At 40.2% G+C, this 19351-nt stretch overlaps 1 protein-coding gene across 1 annotated transcript in view; it reads right to left on the bottom strand.

The window, feature by feature from the left end:
• LTN1 (listerin E3 ubiquitin protein ligase 1) overlaps positions 1-19351 on the bottom strand; it is a 65258-nt gene that overhangs the window by 7142 nt on the left and 38765 nt on the right. The window contains exons 21-29 of the mRNA XM_075197130.1: positions 17671-17824; positions 15213-15426; positions 13619-13853; positions 10487-10555; positions 7027-7213; positions 5787-5958; positions 3188-3408; positions 1158-1352; positions 86-253 (exon numbers count right to left, since the gene is read on the bottom strand). Coding sequence (XP_075053231.1) covers positions 86-253; positions 1158-1352; positions 3188-3408; positions 5787-5958; positions 7027-7213; positions 10487-10555; positions 13619-13853; positions 15213-15426; positions 17671-17824 — 1615 coding nt within the window. The remainder of the gene's footprint in view (positions 1-85; positions 254-1157; positions 1353-3187; positions 3409-5786; positions 5959-7026; positions 7214-10486; positions 10556-13618; positions 13854-15212; positions 15427-17670; positions 17825-19351) is intronic.

Raw genomic sequence — 19351 nt, forward strand, 5'->3', positions numbered from 1 at the left:
TTCAAATATTTTTTTATCTCCGTATTATGTTTTAACTTTGACGTCTCTAGACAGCCCAAAGAAACAAGAAAGCTCCAGCTCTTACCAGACACTCCGAGTGAAACTTCTTCTTGCAGGTCCGGCAGGCTTTTCTCGGTAGAGAGTAATTTGAACCGTGAATGACTGAGAAACAGATCATGCAATCTTCAACTCCTTCAAACCGCTTGTCGACATTGTTCTTCCAAAGGGCCAGGCCTTCCATTATACTTCCGTTCTAGGGAAGTCAAAACACAAATTAATGAATCAATACAATTGAATTTTAATGCTTTTCTATAGGAATCATTGTGGTTTCCTTGAATGCAAGAGTTCTTTCTAGAAAATTAAGTGGTGAATATGAACAGGACACTGTATTCCACAGGGGAAGGGCGAAATAAGTACACCAGCCTCACGAGATATAAGTTATGACATGGTTTCTATGCTATGGGATAATTCAATACCAAATCTTGAGAGAGGATGTCTTAAAATCAAGTGAAGAGACTAAATACCCTTACACTGTACCATGTACCTCTTAAGGAACAGCTAACAGAATACAGCTAATATTTGAACAAATTTTTAACAAGATTTTAATGTTTCCTCATTGTATAACAAAAACATAAAGAGTATAAAGGTATAATACTGATGTTGCAGTGCTTCCCCTACCTTCTATAAAGGTACAACTAACTCTGCTGAGTTTACCTTGCCCTAGAGTGCCATTGTTTCTTTCTTAATCTTACCCAAAGTCCTTGTATCATTCTACAAATTCCACTGTCAATCCTAACTGTGTTTTATAATTCTCTCTCAATAAACAGCTGGGGTTGTGGTATGATGTCATAAGGGGTACGAACAGGTCAGACGAATGTAAAATGACAGATGGCAAATGAATGGAAAATAGACAAAACCCCCTAAGTTTGCTCAGAGCCTGTATTTTTATCGTACTAGATAGATACTGGTCACAACAAGCATGGATGACAACGTGTCCACACAAGGGTTGTCTGTATCATTATGTCTTGCTTAAATGGTATCTCTGTGTACACACTCTGCTTAGTACAGCACTGTGTGCTGGTTCTAAACAAAATACAGACTGGTAATTCCTGTTGTGTCAGCGGAGAACCAGCACGTAATTTGCTTACGGAACCCACCTGGTGTGTAAGGTAAGTGTTCAGCTGTAGCATCCAGTTGCGCCACTGCTGAACGGCCACACCCACTCGCCGGCCGCTTTCCACAATGATGGATCCCAGGGGGTAGTTTTGTGGGAGCTGAATTATGAGCTCAATACAGATGTCATCCACGGAATAAGTAGCGATTACCTCCCGTGTAGTGGGACGAGCTTTCACCTAAAGGCACACGAAAACAATCCCAATAGTAAGGTCAGGAGAAAAGCTGCACATAAAAGGCAAATATTAAGAACAATAAAATAAACGTTATTTTTATTTAAAACAAATGGAATCTTCTCGATTTAAAATGCAGTAAATACATGAGATTAGGCTTTGTCTAGCAGAGGTATCTAACAGCAATACAGCCTCTGTCTGTCACTGTCTCCAGTATTTAGTCATCAGTAGGAGAGGAAAATCAGACACATAACACTAGTGCTACATTACAAGTACAATTTCCAAATCTAGGGAACTCCAACTTCCTCAGGTAATTTGATACGAAAACCTGTTTTTGTCTTACTACTATATCTATGTGTTCTATTTTCCTCTGATATAAGAATACTCGTATAGCTGCATCTAGACTGGCTATGGCGAGATCTGGAATATAATGGTATGCGAGATCTAGAATGAGTTGAAATGTTGGTTATGTCAAAACCTTCCAGACACAGGTAATACCCTCACATGGGTTACTGGAGGTGTATGGGATTGTAGGACGTGTATACGGCTTAAGAGAGCTCAGCCTGGGTTCATTTGTTTTAACTAGATTTTTTTTAAGCCTATAAAGGGCCTTCCTACTCATTAAAAAGCCCACCTGATCTGATAATAGAGAAGGTCGCATGCCACTGCTTTCGGTGGTCTCCCCCGTCGCTGTACAGGTGGAGGTACATTTTGACTGTCTCGTTATTAACCTGTTTGTCTTTTTTTTTGTGGATATGCTGGGTGCCGATATCCACAGCATCGGATTACTGTACACCACATGCACCGACATACATCTCCTCACTTGTCTCAAAATATCACCCAACTAGACACCTCCGTTCTGCACAATATCTCCGTCTCTCTTCCACTGTCATTACTTCCTCACATTTTCAGTTACAGGACTTTTTTCGGGCTGCACCCAATTTATGGAATTCACTTCCTCGCACCACAAGACTTTTCTCTAGTCTTCAAACCTTCAAGAGTTCTCTGAAAACCCACCTCTTCAGACAAGCTTATAATATTCCTCTACCACTCCCTTAATCTCCCTAGGTTACTCTATTACCACCCTCTACACATAAGACAACATAGTTGTGTGACGAAGCATACAGCCCACTAAATACTTTATAACCTTTGCATTCTAGCTGGACAAATATTCAATATGATGTAGCACTTACACTTGTGTATCAAGCCTCCATTGTCCCATAGATTGTAAGCTTGCGAGCAGGGCCCTCTTACCTCTCTGTCTGCATGTATTACCCAGTATTGTTTTATTAATGTCTGTTCCCAATTGTAAAGCGCTACGGAATCTGCTGTCGCTATATAAATAAATGCTGATGATGATTGATGAAGGTCCTTCAATTTATTAACAATAATTAATGCGTATAATTTTGTGTCTACATTTAAGATAGATATGGGTCCCCGATATATGGGCAGAGAAGGCCTCAGCCCTCTCCCATCTCCCCCACTGGTACAAAGATGCTTGCCCTCCTCCTCCACCCCACACAAAATCCAGCATTTTATCTATTCCTTTATTTCAGTAGGACTTGCTCTCCCCCAACTAGCCCTCTAGACTCGTAGGCTCCAGAGACAGAAGAAGCCTTGGTGGCACCTTCAGAAATTAAATAAATAAAACAACAAACAGCCCAAGTGAACCTACGGATGGTGAGAAGTTAAAAACAGTGAAGACAGAGTGATTTTGGTTGAAGAGAAAATATTTTTCCTTAACCTACACATAGCAAAAGTAAAATAACCCAACTCTGGTCTAAAGGATTTAATGTGAACAATTATTTTAAGATTGTAAATAAACAAGAAAATCGACTTACGGTCATGCCATCAAACACTTGCGTGCTATGTTGTACTGAGGATATTTCCTGAGAAGACAGCACCCCGCTGACGTACTTGGTGGTGAATTTGTCCACCACGTTGAAGATTCTCTTGTCGCACCCGTTCCACCACAGACGAACCATGGCTGGTAAATCCTGCAGTGTGATGTGATAGACACAACATGCCAAATGGGGGATCTCAGACTGCAGTGCAGCAGAACCTAAGAAATGCAGAATGAAACAGATCAACCACCATGACCTTAACAATCAAATTGCTGTAATCCTTTCCTACAGTACCGTCCTGCTCAATGAGGTGTCCTCATAGGACGGGTGCCGGATGTAGCTCTCCAAAGATTGAGGAGAGAACTCTGTGTACTCTAGTTGTAAGCAGGTTTTATTTCTTCTTTGTTTTTCAATAAGTGTTCAGAAGAGTATAAGGGTGTGCTTTATTGTACACATAACTCTCTGCACAGCCGGACACACCAAGTGTAAGATTGTATGCTGTAAGCACTGTACGATTCTTGTCACTCAACGGAGAGTAACTTGAAAGATGATAGAATGCGCACTTAATAAGTTCCCATACTATAGCAACTTAAAATGATTCACATTCAGAACTGTACCCGTCATGAAGCAAGCTGCTTGCCCTAAGTAGAACTTTTACAGGTTTAGCGGGACAGATTGATAGGAAAGCCTTTATTCGCATTGTATTTAGACTCCGACCCAGAAAAGCAAGCACCAATCAAATCAAAACAACGAGTTTTCAAGTGGAGGCCAGATATCTGAGCAGTGATTGCCTGATCCTGTTAGTGCGACTGCTGGAGACTCTATAGTAACATTGTCACATTTACAACGCGTTTCACATTTAAGTCAAACTTCACTTGCAATTACCTGCAATACATTAAGGCTAAGGAACTCTTTCCTGCTATTCTAGCAGTGAAGAGTCACAATGGGAGCGGTGAGGAAGAGATGAGATAGGATATGTAAAGTATAAGGATGTCCGTCTCAATGGATCTTTCCTCACATTGTATTTAGATTTGTTATAACAGAGTGCAAGATATTGTCCTCTCCAAACACCTATTTTAGGCTCCTGAGAGTATCCGGTTAGTGTTCTATGCAGGAAGACTGAAGCGCACAATAAAATAGGCTTCTCCTCACCAGCAAACCCTTATGGCAAATATCTACAATGCTAATAGGTTTCCATATAAATTGATCAATATTACTAATAGACATTACATTAAAAAAACTTTACATTTTAAGTTTAATAGCTCTTGCCCTAAAACTAATAAATGTTCTATAAAAATAATTTTGTTGAGATGCACAAGTCCAGCTTCATGTGTCTTAAGTACAGACACAAGCCTTGAGATTTTCTAATATCCCTCAATTCCATCCTTTATCTCTCGTCTATAAAACACTTTGTTATATAAACCTCATGCTCGTTATGTTTCTGTAACCCTATTTCTCTAATTGTTTTGGACGTGTGCTGTCATGACTCCAGTTGCTAACAAGAAGACTTTTTTTTCTCCCCATAATAAAAAGAAAAATAAATGTTGTTGATTACTTTTTGGCTGATAACCGCTGTATTATCAAAGCTTCAGATTAATGCAGAAATGAAATTTTGGAAAGAAAACAAACAGCAACACGAATGTAGTCATGTCTAAATAAACTAAATCTCTAATCCCTGCCATTTTACAGAAATAGCTGTGCTTGGTTTACATTACCCCTACTCTACTTGCTGCGGGATCATTTTCTACATTCATGCGATTTGTCCACAGGGTTTAAACATGAATAGTGCCGTCCAGTTAAAACATTTCAACCTATAGATTATATATACATTATAACAGTGGTTCCCAAACTGTGCGTCTAGGCTCCCTGGGGTGCCTCGGCAATCTCACAAGTGTGGCTCGGCCAGGGCCAGTGGTAAGCAAGGCGGGGGGCTACTCGGTAATTATTTTGGCTTAGGGGTGCCTTGAAAAAATGATGGTGGCCCTAAGGGTGCCTTAAACTGAAAAAGTTTGGGATCCACTGTATTATAATATAGAATAATGGATTATTCAATCCCAATGTCACACCACTGAAATGCTGCCGGTGCACATGGCACATTACTCAGCAGTGTGGTGTGCTGTGGATCAGACTTTGGTTGGGTGTATCTGGTACCATTTTGGGGTTTATCTGTCCCTCTTCTTCTATGTGACATTTATACATTTTTGACACTGGTGCTGTGTCATTGTCACACAGAATGAGTAGAGCCCGAAACGGATGGCTCATGAAAACGATCGCCATTTATTTTGCCAATTGCTTGAGGGTTTCATTAGTCTCCTCTCGTTCTCCCAGAAACTGGACATCATGAAGGTAATCATCCATACCTGCTCCCTTCACTGGTTTCTTAGGGTGTCATTCACATTTTGCAGGCTTTTACACATATGTCATTCAGAGCTGAGGACCTTAATTTAGGACATATTTAGACATCTTATCACAGTTTAGGAGTTGGGTTAAAGTATTAAACAATGGCTTTTGAAAAAGTGAATACCTTTGTGAAATGCGTTGGTGTCTTAACATTAACAGGGGACAAGTGTGTCCCTATATTACAGCCTTCACTCACCTCTTACTGTTAAGGATAAGTCTTCGGTAAAGAATGTTTTGAGGTCTTTGCAGGCTGCCTCACCCGTTTGTATAGGAACGATTGGCGTGTGAGGCATAAGCTTGAACAAGTTGTATAGAAGTTTATTTAAACTCTTTGTTTTCCGCAGATACTGAGAATAGAGTGCTCGTAGCTGGTGTAAAAAGGGAAATTATTTGTTATACGTTTCATCATAATATAAACTGAAACTTAAAAAGGTCAGTCCACCTTTACCCATTACTTGGTCCCTTAACTAGTGGTACAAACTTAAAGATTGATTTATCTAACCTTCTAAAATGGAAAAGTGCATGAGTTACCCATAGCAACCAATCAAATTCTAATAAATGGTAGCTAGATTGGTTGCTATGGGCAACACCTCCACTTTTCCATTTTTTAGAATGTTTGCTAAATCTGCCCCTAAGTCCATTAGGACTGTGAGCGAAGTTGGCACCTGACTGTATTGGTATTGGAGAACATATTAATTTCTGCATTCTCATCCATAAGAATGTGAATCACCAGCATTGCAAATGGTGTGGTCTGGCATCCATCATCAACTAGTGGGGGAGGTGCCAAGGGAGATAACCCATTGAGCTGCTACAAGAGCTAAGTAACAGGGAATATTACTAAATGGACCACCCCTTTAAAAATATTTGACAGTAAGGCATATAATAATTGTCCATTCTATTCTATGTTCAACAGTTAGAAAACAATATACACATTGGTTGAAGTGGGCTGGTATACGGTGGTATATACCCCCCTCCCATAGTATTACTTAGTACAACACAAACAGGTGAAAGTAATACTGTTACTGCCAACTGAAATTATATTGGAAGCTTCCTCAAATACTGGATCCTGTTACTAGCTAAATGGTAGCCAAACATGTTGGGAAGTGAGTCACCCTTTAAAATAGATCATTGAAACAAAAACATTTTTACAACTACAATTAGTAATTTATAATCAAGACATTTATGAAATACATTTTCTGTTTTATTTCCCATCGTTGATCTACATATCCCTTGTTTACCACCGGTTCAAATTACTCAGCTGTCTGATCAAATTGTTGCCTTGTCCCCATCCTGCCATATAGTAAATTTATGAGGACTATAATTTTGCCCAAACAAGTAACCCCGGGTTGTAGCTGGAATATGATGAACAGCTCACATACCACTGTCTGATTTAAGACACACAGAGCTCGTTAATGTAGATAATAACAATAACATACTGGAGAAGATGCAGCCTTGAAGAAGGTCAGTATTAGTTTCCACGTAAGAAGATAACCGAGGACAAAGCAGAACTCTTCTTTGAATGGCTGGATTATGGCAAACTCTCCCACCTGGATTCCTTCTAGCATGCTTTCTACTAAATCTTCCTGAACAGCCAGAACGGACATCAGAGAGGCAGGTGGAGACCTGCGAACAAACAACAAACCGTGCGCATAAGAATACGGAGCCAAGGTGGTGTTTCTATTGCCAGTAAAACACCAGAGTATAAAACAAAATATAAATTATAGAAAAAAGAAAAGAAAAAAATGACACATATATTAGACATACCCAATATCCAACTCCAAGCAACTCTGTATTTAATAAAAGTTGCAGACTGTACACAAACGAAAAATAAAGTAGCCAGCCGGCAACTTTTACTAATTACACTGTATTCGTGTTCTGGTTTACTTCTGTGCCTGCATATCGTAGCGCTGTATATTCTGCCACTGATATAACCCAGCTCAGCTCTGTGCATTCGTTAGAATTGTATCCACAGAGCAACTTCGTGTTGTATCCAAAGGCATCAAAAATCTATAAAATAAACAGTTCTGCCTAGATAATACAAAGGCTTTTCATGAAAAATTAAAAAAAGCCAAAAAGATAAAGCAATATATTTTAAATAAAATAACATTTATTAAACTGATGACTTACAGTGGAAGGGGATAGAGGGGAAGAGTAGAGTGATATGTGCCTTACTCCCAGCACAGTGCCCTCTATACCCCAAGGTAGAGCAGTGTCCCTCAAATAGGATGGATGAGAAATTTCAAATCAACCCTTACACTCAATGGAACATCAAGTCACGGTATGGAACTAGCGCTGACATTTTACGGTAATCAAACAGTTAAACATCACAAAATCTATGGAAATCTCAAAGACAATGTTTCCCCCTTTATTGGTGGTAACAGGAACACAAATCTGGCACCATTATAGATGAAGAAGAAATTCCATACCGTTAATAGGAACATACTGGGAACGGAACGGCAGGGAATAAACGTCTCTCACAATTACTTAATCAAGTCTGAATTATTGTACTTTAGATATTCATTTATTTTCGTTGCTCGGGTTTAAGCCAATGTTTTTCCCATCGAAATAAACCCAACCACACTACAAGGTAACACATCATGCTCACTCAGTGCCAATAGTCTTCTATGAGTCAGTTTTCTTTGGGGATGTCCCTCCAGAAATGATATAAGCTTTAACGAAAAAAGGAACAAACTGCTCAGCTGAAAATGGGCGAATTTTCCCTCTTTCTTTAACCCTGAACGGTCTGAGAAAAAGCTACACTGAATATGCTGAAAGGTCACTTTGTATTGCGTTTAAAGACAAACTCCACTGAAAAGTAAATAAGAAAAATTTACAAAATGTAATAAATGATGAATAGATGCAATTATACAAGAGACATATTCAATTAGGTTTGGTGATCGCGATTGTGCATGTAAAGTGACAATACGGTAACGCAACATCTATGGGGTGTTGCGGTAACGGGACTTGTGCAGCCGAGCGTAATCGCGATCACCAAATCTAATTGAATATGCCGATAGTAGTGTATTGGGCAGCTCCACTACCCTCTTAATAAGGGCTCCCAAAGATACAATTTCAACTGTGGGGAAGTGTGACCCAATCCCATGTTGTCACATCAAGGGGTCCAACACCAACACATCATCGTCATCAAGACCATGATAAAGGTCCAAACACCAAGCACAAAAAGTTTTCCACACTAGGTATTAGTTTGACACTTATTCCCTTGCACTTCAAGTGGCATCGTAAGAGAGAGAAGCTCTTATATGTATTAGTGATTCTTTTGCATTAATCTAAGCCAAGTTTTTACAGTGTTCTCCATAGCACTTAGTCTCTAGTGCTAACCTGCCTCCTCTACATCAACGCTTCCAAAGCTCCTTGCTGCTCCTGAGCTCTGACAGAGGAACAGGACTAGTGGTGGAGACTACATCAACGCTTCCACAGCTCATTACTGCTCCTGATCTCTGACAGAGGAACAGGACTGGTGGTGAAGACTACATCAACGCTTCCACAGCTCCTTGCTGCTCCTGAGCTCTGACAGAGGAACAGGACTGGTGGTGGAGACTACATCAACGCTTCCACAGCTCATTGCTGCTCCTGAGTTCTGACAGAAGAACAGGACTAGTGGTGGAGACTACATCAACGCTTCCACAGCTCATTGCTGCTCCTAATCTCTGACAGAGGAACAGGACTAGTGGTGGAGACTACATCAACGCTTCCACAGCTCATTGCTGCTCCTGATCTCTGACAGAGGAACAGGACTAGTGGTGGAGACTACATCAACGCTTCCACAGCTCATTGCTGCTCCTGATCTCTGACAGAGGAACAGGACTAGTGGTGGAGACTACATCAACGCTTCCACAGCTCATTGCTGCTCCTAATCTCTGACAGAGGAACAGGACTAGTGGTGGAGACTACATCAACGCTTCCACAGCTCACGGCTGCTCCTAATCTCTGACAGAGGAACGGGCTAGTGGTGGAGACTACATCAACGCTTCCACAGCTCCTTGCTGCTCCTGATCTCTGACAGAGGAACAGGTCTAGTGGTGGAGACTCTTCAACGCTTCCACAGCTCCTTGCTGCTCCTGAGCTCTGACAGAGGAACAGGACTAGTGGTGGAGACTACATCAACGCTTCCACAGCTCATTGCTGCTCCTGATCTCTGACAGAGGAACAGGACTAGTGGTGGAGACTACATCAACGCTTCCACAGCTCATTGCTGCTCCTGATCTCTGACAGAGGAACAGGACTAGTGGTGGAGACTACATCAACGCTTCCACAGCTCATTGCTGCTCCTAATCTCTGACAGAGGAACAGGACTAGTGGTGGAGACTACATCAACGCTTCCACAGCTCATTGCTGCTCCTGAGCTCTGACAGAGGAACGGGACTAGTGGTGGAAACTACAGGAGCAGTGGTGGAGACAACCCGCCTCCTCTACATCAGCACTCGCAGTGCCCCTTGCTGTCCTGACCTCTGACCCAGAGGAGCAGGACTAGTGGTGGAGACAACCCACCTCCTCTACACCAGCGCTCCTTGATGGTCCTGAGCGCTGACTTAGAGGAGCAGGACCAGCAGTGGAGATATATCACTATCTAACCAAACTATTTAACATATTATTGTGCTAGAACCTTGACAACCCATTTTGTGATTGAATATTACAAAAAAAAATTTTTTAAAAAGATGGGGTTTTTTTGTTTAGAAAAAAACCAAACTTATTTTCTAAGAAATCAGCATTCTGATAAATTAACTGGATTAGTGGAAAAATGATTCTACAAATAGTTTTACTGCATTTGGCAACCAAAAGGAAGAGACTGTGAGAAAGCTACCCATCACATTGGCATATTTGTATTAAGAAATGATGAAAGCCTTAACGGAGTTATAACACGAATTTGGGACTTACAAAGCAGGCTCCTCCTCTTCATCTGATTTGAGATCTTCATCATCGAATGCAGGCAGATCAACCATAATTCTGCAAAGGAATGTAAACAGATCTGTTCAAACACCTTGCTTAGCAAGTACAACATTTATTGCAATACAACATGGGTATTAATGACAGGAATACCCAATGCTCCGTGTTCCAGCCAGGCTCTTAGGAATGAACAATAATTATTTATACACACGATAGACAGATTAGATAGACTAGACTAGATTAGAGGGTTAGGAAGAGCACAATGGGGTTAGGGAGAGCACCAGAGGGAGGTAGAAAGACAGATATTATTTTAGAAGCAAGGTGTGTATCCACCTTCAGTATCATTCTGGAGTATGACAACATTGTGACTGCAATGAATTTATAAATATTAAATATTCCTGCATAAACACAAACTAATGTAAGGTAAATGTATGGCTTTGATGCTGAGATTTTCCCACAGGGATTCTGAGTTACATCTGTTGCCAGCTGTCTGCAGCTGTTGGCAATTTCTATGTTTCTTTCAGCAATCACTGCGTTCTGTCATCACGGCGAGTATTTGATCTGTGTCTGGAAATACAGTCACGTAAACTGTCCACCTGAACAAAACGCTACTATTACCATTGTTAAATAATAGATTGCAGAACACTCATCATTGGTCTGTATAGGATAAACAGTGGGTATAAATCAGGTGAATTATTATTATTTAACTGGCCCTTCCTAATACTTACTTGGGTGACTGGTTACGTACACACAATATATACACAGACACACACAGGCTGATTTAGATAGGTGACAGATTTAGCAAACAAACAAACCACATTATACTATCATGGGGTGCAAACGGGTTTTTTTTTGCACGCAGGACAAATCTGATTTGCTCTTGCGTGCTGAACACAAATGCCAGCCAGCTCTATTTCTACACTACATTTTAGAGTTGGGCTAGGCTACGCCACTATCTCAATTCTAAATCAAGTTGTACATTTTACATGTCCTCATCCCCTGGATTGTCTAGTAACTCTCTCTTTATTTGCCTTTGACCCGCCATTCACTTCAACATACTCTATCTTTTTAGGTAACCATGGTTTGGAAGAATTTATAAATCTGCAAATTCAAGAATAATCCAGACCTGGCTTTTCTCTAATCTAAGAAAATCCCATGCTGAAATGCATCCTCGTAGGACTGTAGCTTGAGGAACTAACATCAAGGGAACCGCAATTGTTTCATGAGGGTTATTCCTGCTAAACAATTAGCAGTTCCAAGCTGCAATTTATTATAAGGTCCAATGACAGCATGGTGGCTCAGTGGTTAGCACTTCTGCCTCACAGCACTGGGGCCATGAGTTCAATTCCCGACCTGTGTGCAGTTTGTATGTTCTCTCCATTGCTATCAGGGCAGATAATGCCAGGAGACAGGCTGCATCATCCTTATTGTAGTTCATTAGTGTAGGACAAGAGACTCTGGCTCAGCATGTGAAGTGACCTCTAGATGGATGTGTGAGAACTGTTAAATTATAAACAGTAGAAATGGAACCTTAGTGACATCGCTAGTGATTTGATAGGCAGAGCTCTCCCAAAAGCAGCTGCCCCCACGTTGTACATTTCCTATAGAAGACACCTGTGAAATAAGAAGTTAGGGGACCCCCTTATATAGCGTGAGAAGACACAAGTAAAAGTTAGCTATAATACAAGAACAAATAAAACTGAAAAATGTTGCCTCAAAATTGCACCTTTATAGGTCGCAACATTTTCCACGATTCCGTTTTCGGTTTTTTTCTTACTTTACCCAACTGAATTTCATATTGCTATTTTCAGGGCGGGTAGTGCTTTCTATTGGTATGATAGTCAAATAAATCTATTTTAAATGTAACGGGCATGATACAAAGGAAACCATGTAAAAAAAATGCAATCTCTTAGAATTCTTCGCTTAGCTGCTTTCATAGAAAAGCCCGGACATCTCATCAACGGAGCTTCCGCGCCCATCAGCCGGGCTGCGTTGTAACACATGGGTTAGTGGTGTCTAGGAGACTGCAGCTGGGTGTCTACTGGCTATCTGATGTCCTGACGCCGTGGGAGCAAGTACTATGGAGCTTGTAATCTGCATCTATGGCATCCTAAGTGTGGGACAGAAACCAATGTAGATTCTATGGCAGGAGCAGGCCAATAAACAATGTTCACAAAAGTATAGAAATACAGGAACCTTTTAAATATTTTACACAATGAAGTGTTTTCTAAAAACGAACCTGACAAAAAAGCAAAGATCCATCTAGAGAGCTTGCATTTGGCTAGTTAAAAAGCTTACGCACAAACAATTTAAATGCATAAAACGATAGCACCACCTTCCGCTAGTTATTAAAGCCACTGGGTTCAGTTAACGAATAACATAGTCTATTTTCCATAATCCCTGAAGAGCTTTGAAATTAAACCAAGCTTGTGCAGGTTGTCAAATCAGGTGTTCCCACAAGCTTTACTCCTTTTAAAAATTATCCAGGTCTGAAGACCTAGAGAAAAGACTGACTACTGAACAAAAGGCACGAGTATCTCGCTAACGCCTCTAGGAAAGGACTCCCACAGGTTTACAAGTTGAGTGGGAGGGAAGAAGATTTTTGTGAATAGTAAGAAGACTGGACTCTTACGTTCTGCATTTCTGTGGAAGGGATTACGTATATAAAAGTTATTGTCAACAGATGCCTTTCAATACTGAGTCAACTTACATTTTAGATTTTATAGCCCTATAAGTTCAGCAAGAGACAACTTTCACAACAACTGTATCTTTGAGCATACCACGGACGGTCTACGCGTTTCAAGATTTATCTCAGGGAGAATTGTTATTGACTGAATTACACCAAATTGCAGATGAAAGTCATATTGTTGTGTATGTCTAAAGAATTAGTAAAAGGCCCAAGGGAAAGAAAATGTTGGACAGCTAGAGGCAATGCATCTTCTCTTGCAAAATCCCCCTGTCACTGGATTGTCTGCACTGTAGTAAAATCACTACATAAAAATGCTAGATATGGAAGACTGTGAAGTCAACAATGAATAATTAAAGAAAGGCATGGTAACTAAACAAATACACAGAGAAGTTGGCATTCCACGTGATGGAGGAAGAAATACACTGTGTTCTTACTTATTCAGCATATGGTAAACTGTGACCTGCACGGCTCTCTCTCTATGCAGCAGGAGAGGGGCCAGCGTGTTTAGTAAGCTTTGTAAGCGGTCACTGAGGTTACTCTTCTGTCCAGCAACAAACTTGGCCGGGAGTTTGTGGTTCAGCAGCTGGTCCTTTGTAATGAAACGCAAAGCTTCACCGAGCGACTGCAAGACGGAGCTCTGATAAGACGTCTCTGAAGCTTTGCTCTCCCCTGTACAGGACAAACCCAACAGAGAACAAAAAGAAAAACGATTTAAAAAATGGAATTACACAGACACATTTTTTACATTTCTAGTATGATAAAGACAGAACGCACTCCCTACTGTAGTCAAAAGATTTAAACCAGGGTATGTAAGTTATTGGAGAGTGTCTTTTGTGGAAATATTTCTTCTTCAAAATTTTACGTCATTTATGATGAGATATAAAACATCAGGATAATTTAAACAGACCAGAAAAGAGCGCAAAAGAAAAAGAGCGCGACAGAGCGAGAGAAAATGAGCGAGAGAGAGCGCGAGAAAAAAAAGAGCGAGAGAAAAAAAAAGAAAGGCGAGAGAGAAAAAGAACGGCAGAAAAAGAGAGCAAGAGTGAGAAAAAAAACCTGCAAGAGAATAAAAAAATGAGCTAGTGAAAAAAAACGAGCGAGTGGAAAAAAAACCAGCGAGTAAAACAAGAGCGAGGGAAAAAAACCGAGCGAGCGAGGGAGGGAAAAAAAAACGAGCGAGGGAGGGAAAAAAAACGAGCGAGCGAGGAAAGAAAGAGCGGCAGAGATAAAAAAAAAGAGCAAGCGAGAGAAAGAGAGAGAAAGCGCAATAGAGAGCAAAAGAGCGAGTGAGAGAGCAAGAGAGGTGTAGACATAAAAATATGCAATAATAATAAATTTCCCCAACTAATAATAATTCTCTTGTGGAAAGATTTGTTAATCACACTTAAATATTGGTATATGTGATATTGTGATGTGTAACCCAGACCTATGGATACTGTACCCTTCTTACCGAAATGGGGTGTGAGAAACTAATGCAGGGGCCCCCATACTGCTTAAACACACATGCATAAAAGCATAATATATGAGAGCAAAGACGAAAGCACCAATCAGCTTCAGAGGTGCAATCACAAACAGCCAATCACAAGTGGTCACAAGACCGTCATCATCTTCATCATCCACTAACTGCGCCAGCTCCCACCTATAATAGGGCTTTCTTAGACTTAAATTAGTTTTTTTCCAATATACATCCATTCGCAATTACACAAACGCACTCCCCATCCTGCCTGCTGCGCCTCCCCTTAAGCAGACTGGCGTAAGTGGCAGAATCATGCAAAGCTCACTGGGCATGTACAAAGCGATTTCACGCTACACAAAATACTGCAACGCTCACTCTGCATTGGCGCCTAAATCTTCACTTGCAATATTTGCCGCCTTGGACAACAAAATCATAAACACTTCGTACATTTATGAGAGTAACGGTAAAACGATGTGGATTTGTGAACGTCAATTCCAAGCGCATTCATGTTTGCTGCATTACGTAATGTTCCATTTTCCCCATACCATGATTACTGTCATTGTGTGGGTTACCTGCTATTTTTACCAGCATCAGTAACAGAGAACTGTGGACACCTTCAGTAAAGAATTCATTCCACTCGGAGATAAGGTTTGCGGGAAGCTGTTCAGAAGTGCCGGTGGTGACGGCTTGAAAATAACCAGACAAATCGGATGTCAGGTTGCAGCTTACGCAAGCAAATAGCCGAACAAGTGCAATATGGTACTGTGCAGAGCTCTCACACGCCGTCTGAGAATGTGAACACAGCAGAATAGTATTTCATTAGACAAGAGAGATGCTTTATCACAGCAACATTTTCCCAGCTTATCTATAATTAAACGAACCTGCAACGCATTACACTTCAATAAATAAATCCTTATAATGACTACCAGTGATTTCAGATTTATCTATTATTGATCAACACTCCTCTATGTGCACTTCTACTCACGCATGCATAAGAAAGGAGAAACAAGTTTAAGTAAAATTATTCCAAATTGAGAGTAGTTAGAGTGCAACAGTGTCAGAGTTACCACACTATTTGTAGGTCAACACTGCCCTCTAGAGGAGCTTTGCAATAACTTCTGGAGTTTAGAGCAACAGAATAAGACTCCCAACTCTGCAGCATCACACAAATCATTTCCTAGTATTAGTCATGACATAACATAAATCACCAACAAATGTGACTATCTAGGAATGCCCTGCCTGATTCAATGTAACTTTCCAAACTCCTGTTTAGGAAAGTCAAAAAAGAGGTCCAAGGGCTAGACGTATATATTACCCAGCTGTTCTGCTCCGACACCATATCAATCACAAACAGACTGTATATTCCAATTACCTGGCATGAAGATATGCTTTAGCTTTCACGTGTGCCATACACATTAACTTACTTCTGTGCTCAGACTGTTTGCAGAATGTGACACGGGGAGAATTACTAAGACGATTACTCAGGCCATGCTCAGTGTACGGTTCTAAATGTTTAGCAGAGGAATCTAAAAGGTCCCATTGATCACATCGAATGACGTATGCGATGCCATCTGTTTATTTTATACCAATATAACGGACCATCAACAAATTCAATTAATGATCAATGGTTATGCACTCATTACAAACGCTTCATAGGTAAATGAAAGAAGTGTTACAAATTGGAAGGTCGTGTTATTAAATATATCTGTGCTATTTACAATATTATACTGGTCAGTTCCTGATGGAGGAAAGCGTATAGATAGGACGGTTCTAGTGATTACGGTAACTTGTTATGTTGTTCAGTTCTTCTACGTGCACATCATGGACACAGAATTGAAGGGTATTTTGCGCTGCAGGCGTTGGGACAGCCGTTTAGTGATCTGAATCAGCATTCATAAATTATGCCACCAATTGGTTTATGAGGTTGCAGTGAAAGGTGCGGTGGAGGCATAAAATAAGATTCAGTGGGATCGATTGTAAAGCTGCTCGGTAATAAAAACGGCCTCCGCTCACAAAACTGCTGCCTCCCGTGTGTCACACATTATAGGGGAAGTATAACCCCCCCAACATTCTAAATCTGACAATCAGAACACTTTATGATCATAGATGAGGGCATACACCAATTCTGATCCAACTGATTATTTGAGATATAATCTCACACTATGCCTCTTTTTTTTTTTATTTAGATATTATATGGAAAAATTGTAACAAAATGCCAATATTCGTCCCTTGTAATCTTTATACGGCCAGTGTAACCCCACAACCGTTGCCCAATGTTTTCTACAGCAGTGCCATTTATAGGGAAACCTAATGGTGATTACAGATTGCGCTGACTGGGTGTTACGTTATATAGAATTTGTGTGTATTTTCTGATTTACCTTTATGTCTATATATATTTATTTTTACACTTTTTTTTTGTAATCCCCTGTGGGATTTTTTTTTTTCTTTTTCACTATTGATAGAATCAACATGTGCTTACTTGCAAAGGTATTCGTGTTCGAGCAGGTTAGTTCATGCTATAAAAACATGGGGAAGTCTCTGGGATCTCCTGTCTGTATGGAAATCCCAGTAATGACATCACTGAGGTTCCCAGGGGGGATGGGCAGACATCACTCTCCATGAATCACATCTTATATTGAATGCTGTGCAGGAGCAATCTAATGGCCCGGAGCCACTCAGTACATTCCTGAGCTTTTAAACAGGGACTAGCAGTCAGCGACAGCCTGGTTCCTGCAGTAACACTGCACCAGAAAGACAACAACAAGTAACTATCACACCCTGGTGCTCAAGGGCTAAACGCAGTTATGTTTGTAGCTGAAAGGATTTATTGGTTGTCAAGAGAAGGAGCATTAAACTCTCACTCATCATGAACAATACAACCAGAATTATTTTATTCACAAATAAAATTAAAAAAAAAATATATATATATATAGTCACCGTTAGAACTGTGATCAGGATCCTCAGCAGAAATAAGGTCATACAGGATAATAACACAACAATAAAACAATCTATGCTACTTTGATAACTTACCTCTAACCACGTCAACATGGAGCACATTATGAAATCCCACTCACTGTCCCCCAGAGAGGGTAACGTAGAAGAGGAGTATTTCAGGAGGAGACATATGAATCTGATCATTTCTACATTAAGGCCAATCAGGTCTAAGTTGGCGTTTTGCAAATTGCTGCAAAGAAACACACAGATATTTCACTTAAACAGCAGTTTTTTTTCTATTGTGTTAAAACATATTAATTGAAATTTTGGATATGCCATTGTTCTATGTCATTTTGATCATTGAACCTCCCTTATCCCCCCCTAGAAAATCCCAAGATGTTAAGCCATCTCTCACGGTCACTATTACAATTGCTAAATTAACAATTTTCCGACACCAGGCTATCTCATCTCCTCCTTCAGAAGTAAAGCAATGACCTTTGTAATACACTATATCTTGACAGAAGAACCACTTTGCTGGATATTGAAAAAAGGGGTTGAAAGATTCTATAGGAAACCGGGTCCATTTGTCAAATCTCTTCAATCCAATGTACAAGAAGAAATTTTAAAAATGTTTGAAAACACAACTTGGTTTCTTTACCACTCACTAGAGGGAAATTAAATGCCTCTTTCCCTCATCTCTTTGTGTTATGAGATGGAATAAGGAATAGAATAAACATATGTAGAATGAACATACGTAACATGATCTTTTTATGGAAACCCCACTCGAATAAGAACATCACATTGCATAAACTTTGGAAATATATGTTTATTCTTGAATATCCTACTGTAATTCCAAAAACTACTCACTATCATTTGCTCCTTTATCTGTTCATTTGCTATTTTCTTTAAAATGTTTAACATTCACTGTTAACTTTAATGCATATTACCATTAACAAGATATAGTACTATATTTTAATATTATAGCAGGCATTCATCTGAACTATATCATACAATTCAGCGGCAAACGCAGGATTTGTAGAGGGGGGTTTCCACACCACACTGCCAGTGGGCGTGACCAGCATGCATGGCGGCGTAGCTATAATATTAGACAGTGCTTGGCTGCTCTCCAACTCTTCCTATCCCCATAATATACATGGGCAATGCTGCGTGTACTACTGTTAGGTGCACACAGCTCTCCCTTTTCAAGTAGAGCCGTGTGAAGCAGGGGCAGGGTCCAGCCACCTTACTTATACAATTGCCCTAGGCTTGGAGGGGGGTTCACAGGTGCTAGGAAACCCCCCCTCGGTTTGCCTATGCAATCACTTTCTATTGTTTCATGGAATGAAATGTACTGAACATTTGTCTGTATCTTAATTTTGTCACATTAAGCTTTCCTTCTGGACGACATATTCACCGTACTTATATTTGAAAAACTACGAATAAAAAAGGTTTTTGAAAAAAACAAAATACAAGAAAACATTAATTGTATGCCACACGTCATTTTAAATCTCGATCTGGATTACTGCTAAAGAAACATTAGTGTCACAATCTCAAAGGTGCTGGTGGACCCCGGCTTGTAGTCAGAGTGTACAAGACACGTTTTGAAGAGGCTGGAATTAGGGGTCAAAACATGTACAGTATAAAGAACAGAGTGGCACATTAAGCACCCATCCAGGTCCTTTAGTGGTAAAGAGAAATAAAATGAATGCGAGTTCGCGTGAAAAATAAAACACTGCAGAGATCACCACGTGCCTTTTATTATTATTATTACCATTTA

Source organism: Mixophyes fleayi, chromosome 2, assembly GCF_038048845.1.
Source record: "Mixophyes fleayi isolate aMixFle1 chromosome 2, aMixFle1.hap1, whole genome shotgun sequence".
Classification (NCBI taxonomy): domain Eukaryota; kingdom Metazoa; phylum Chordata; class Amphibia; order Anura; family Limnodynastidae; genus Mixophyes; species Mixophyes fleayi.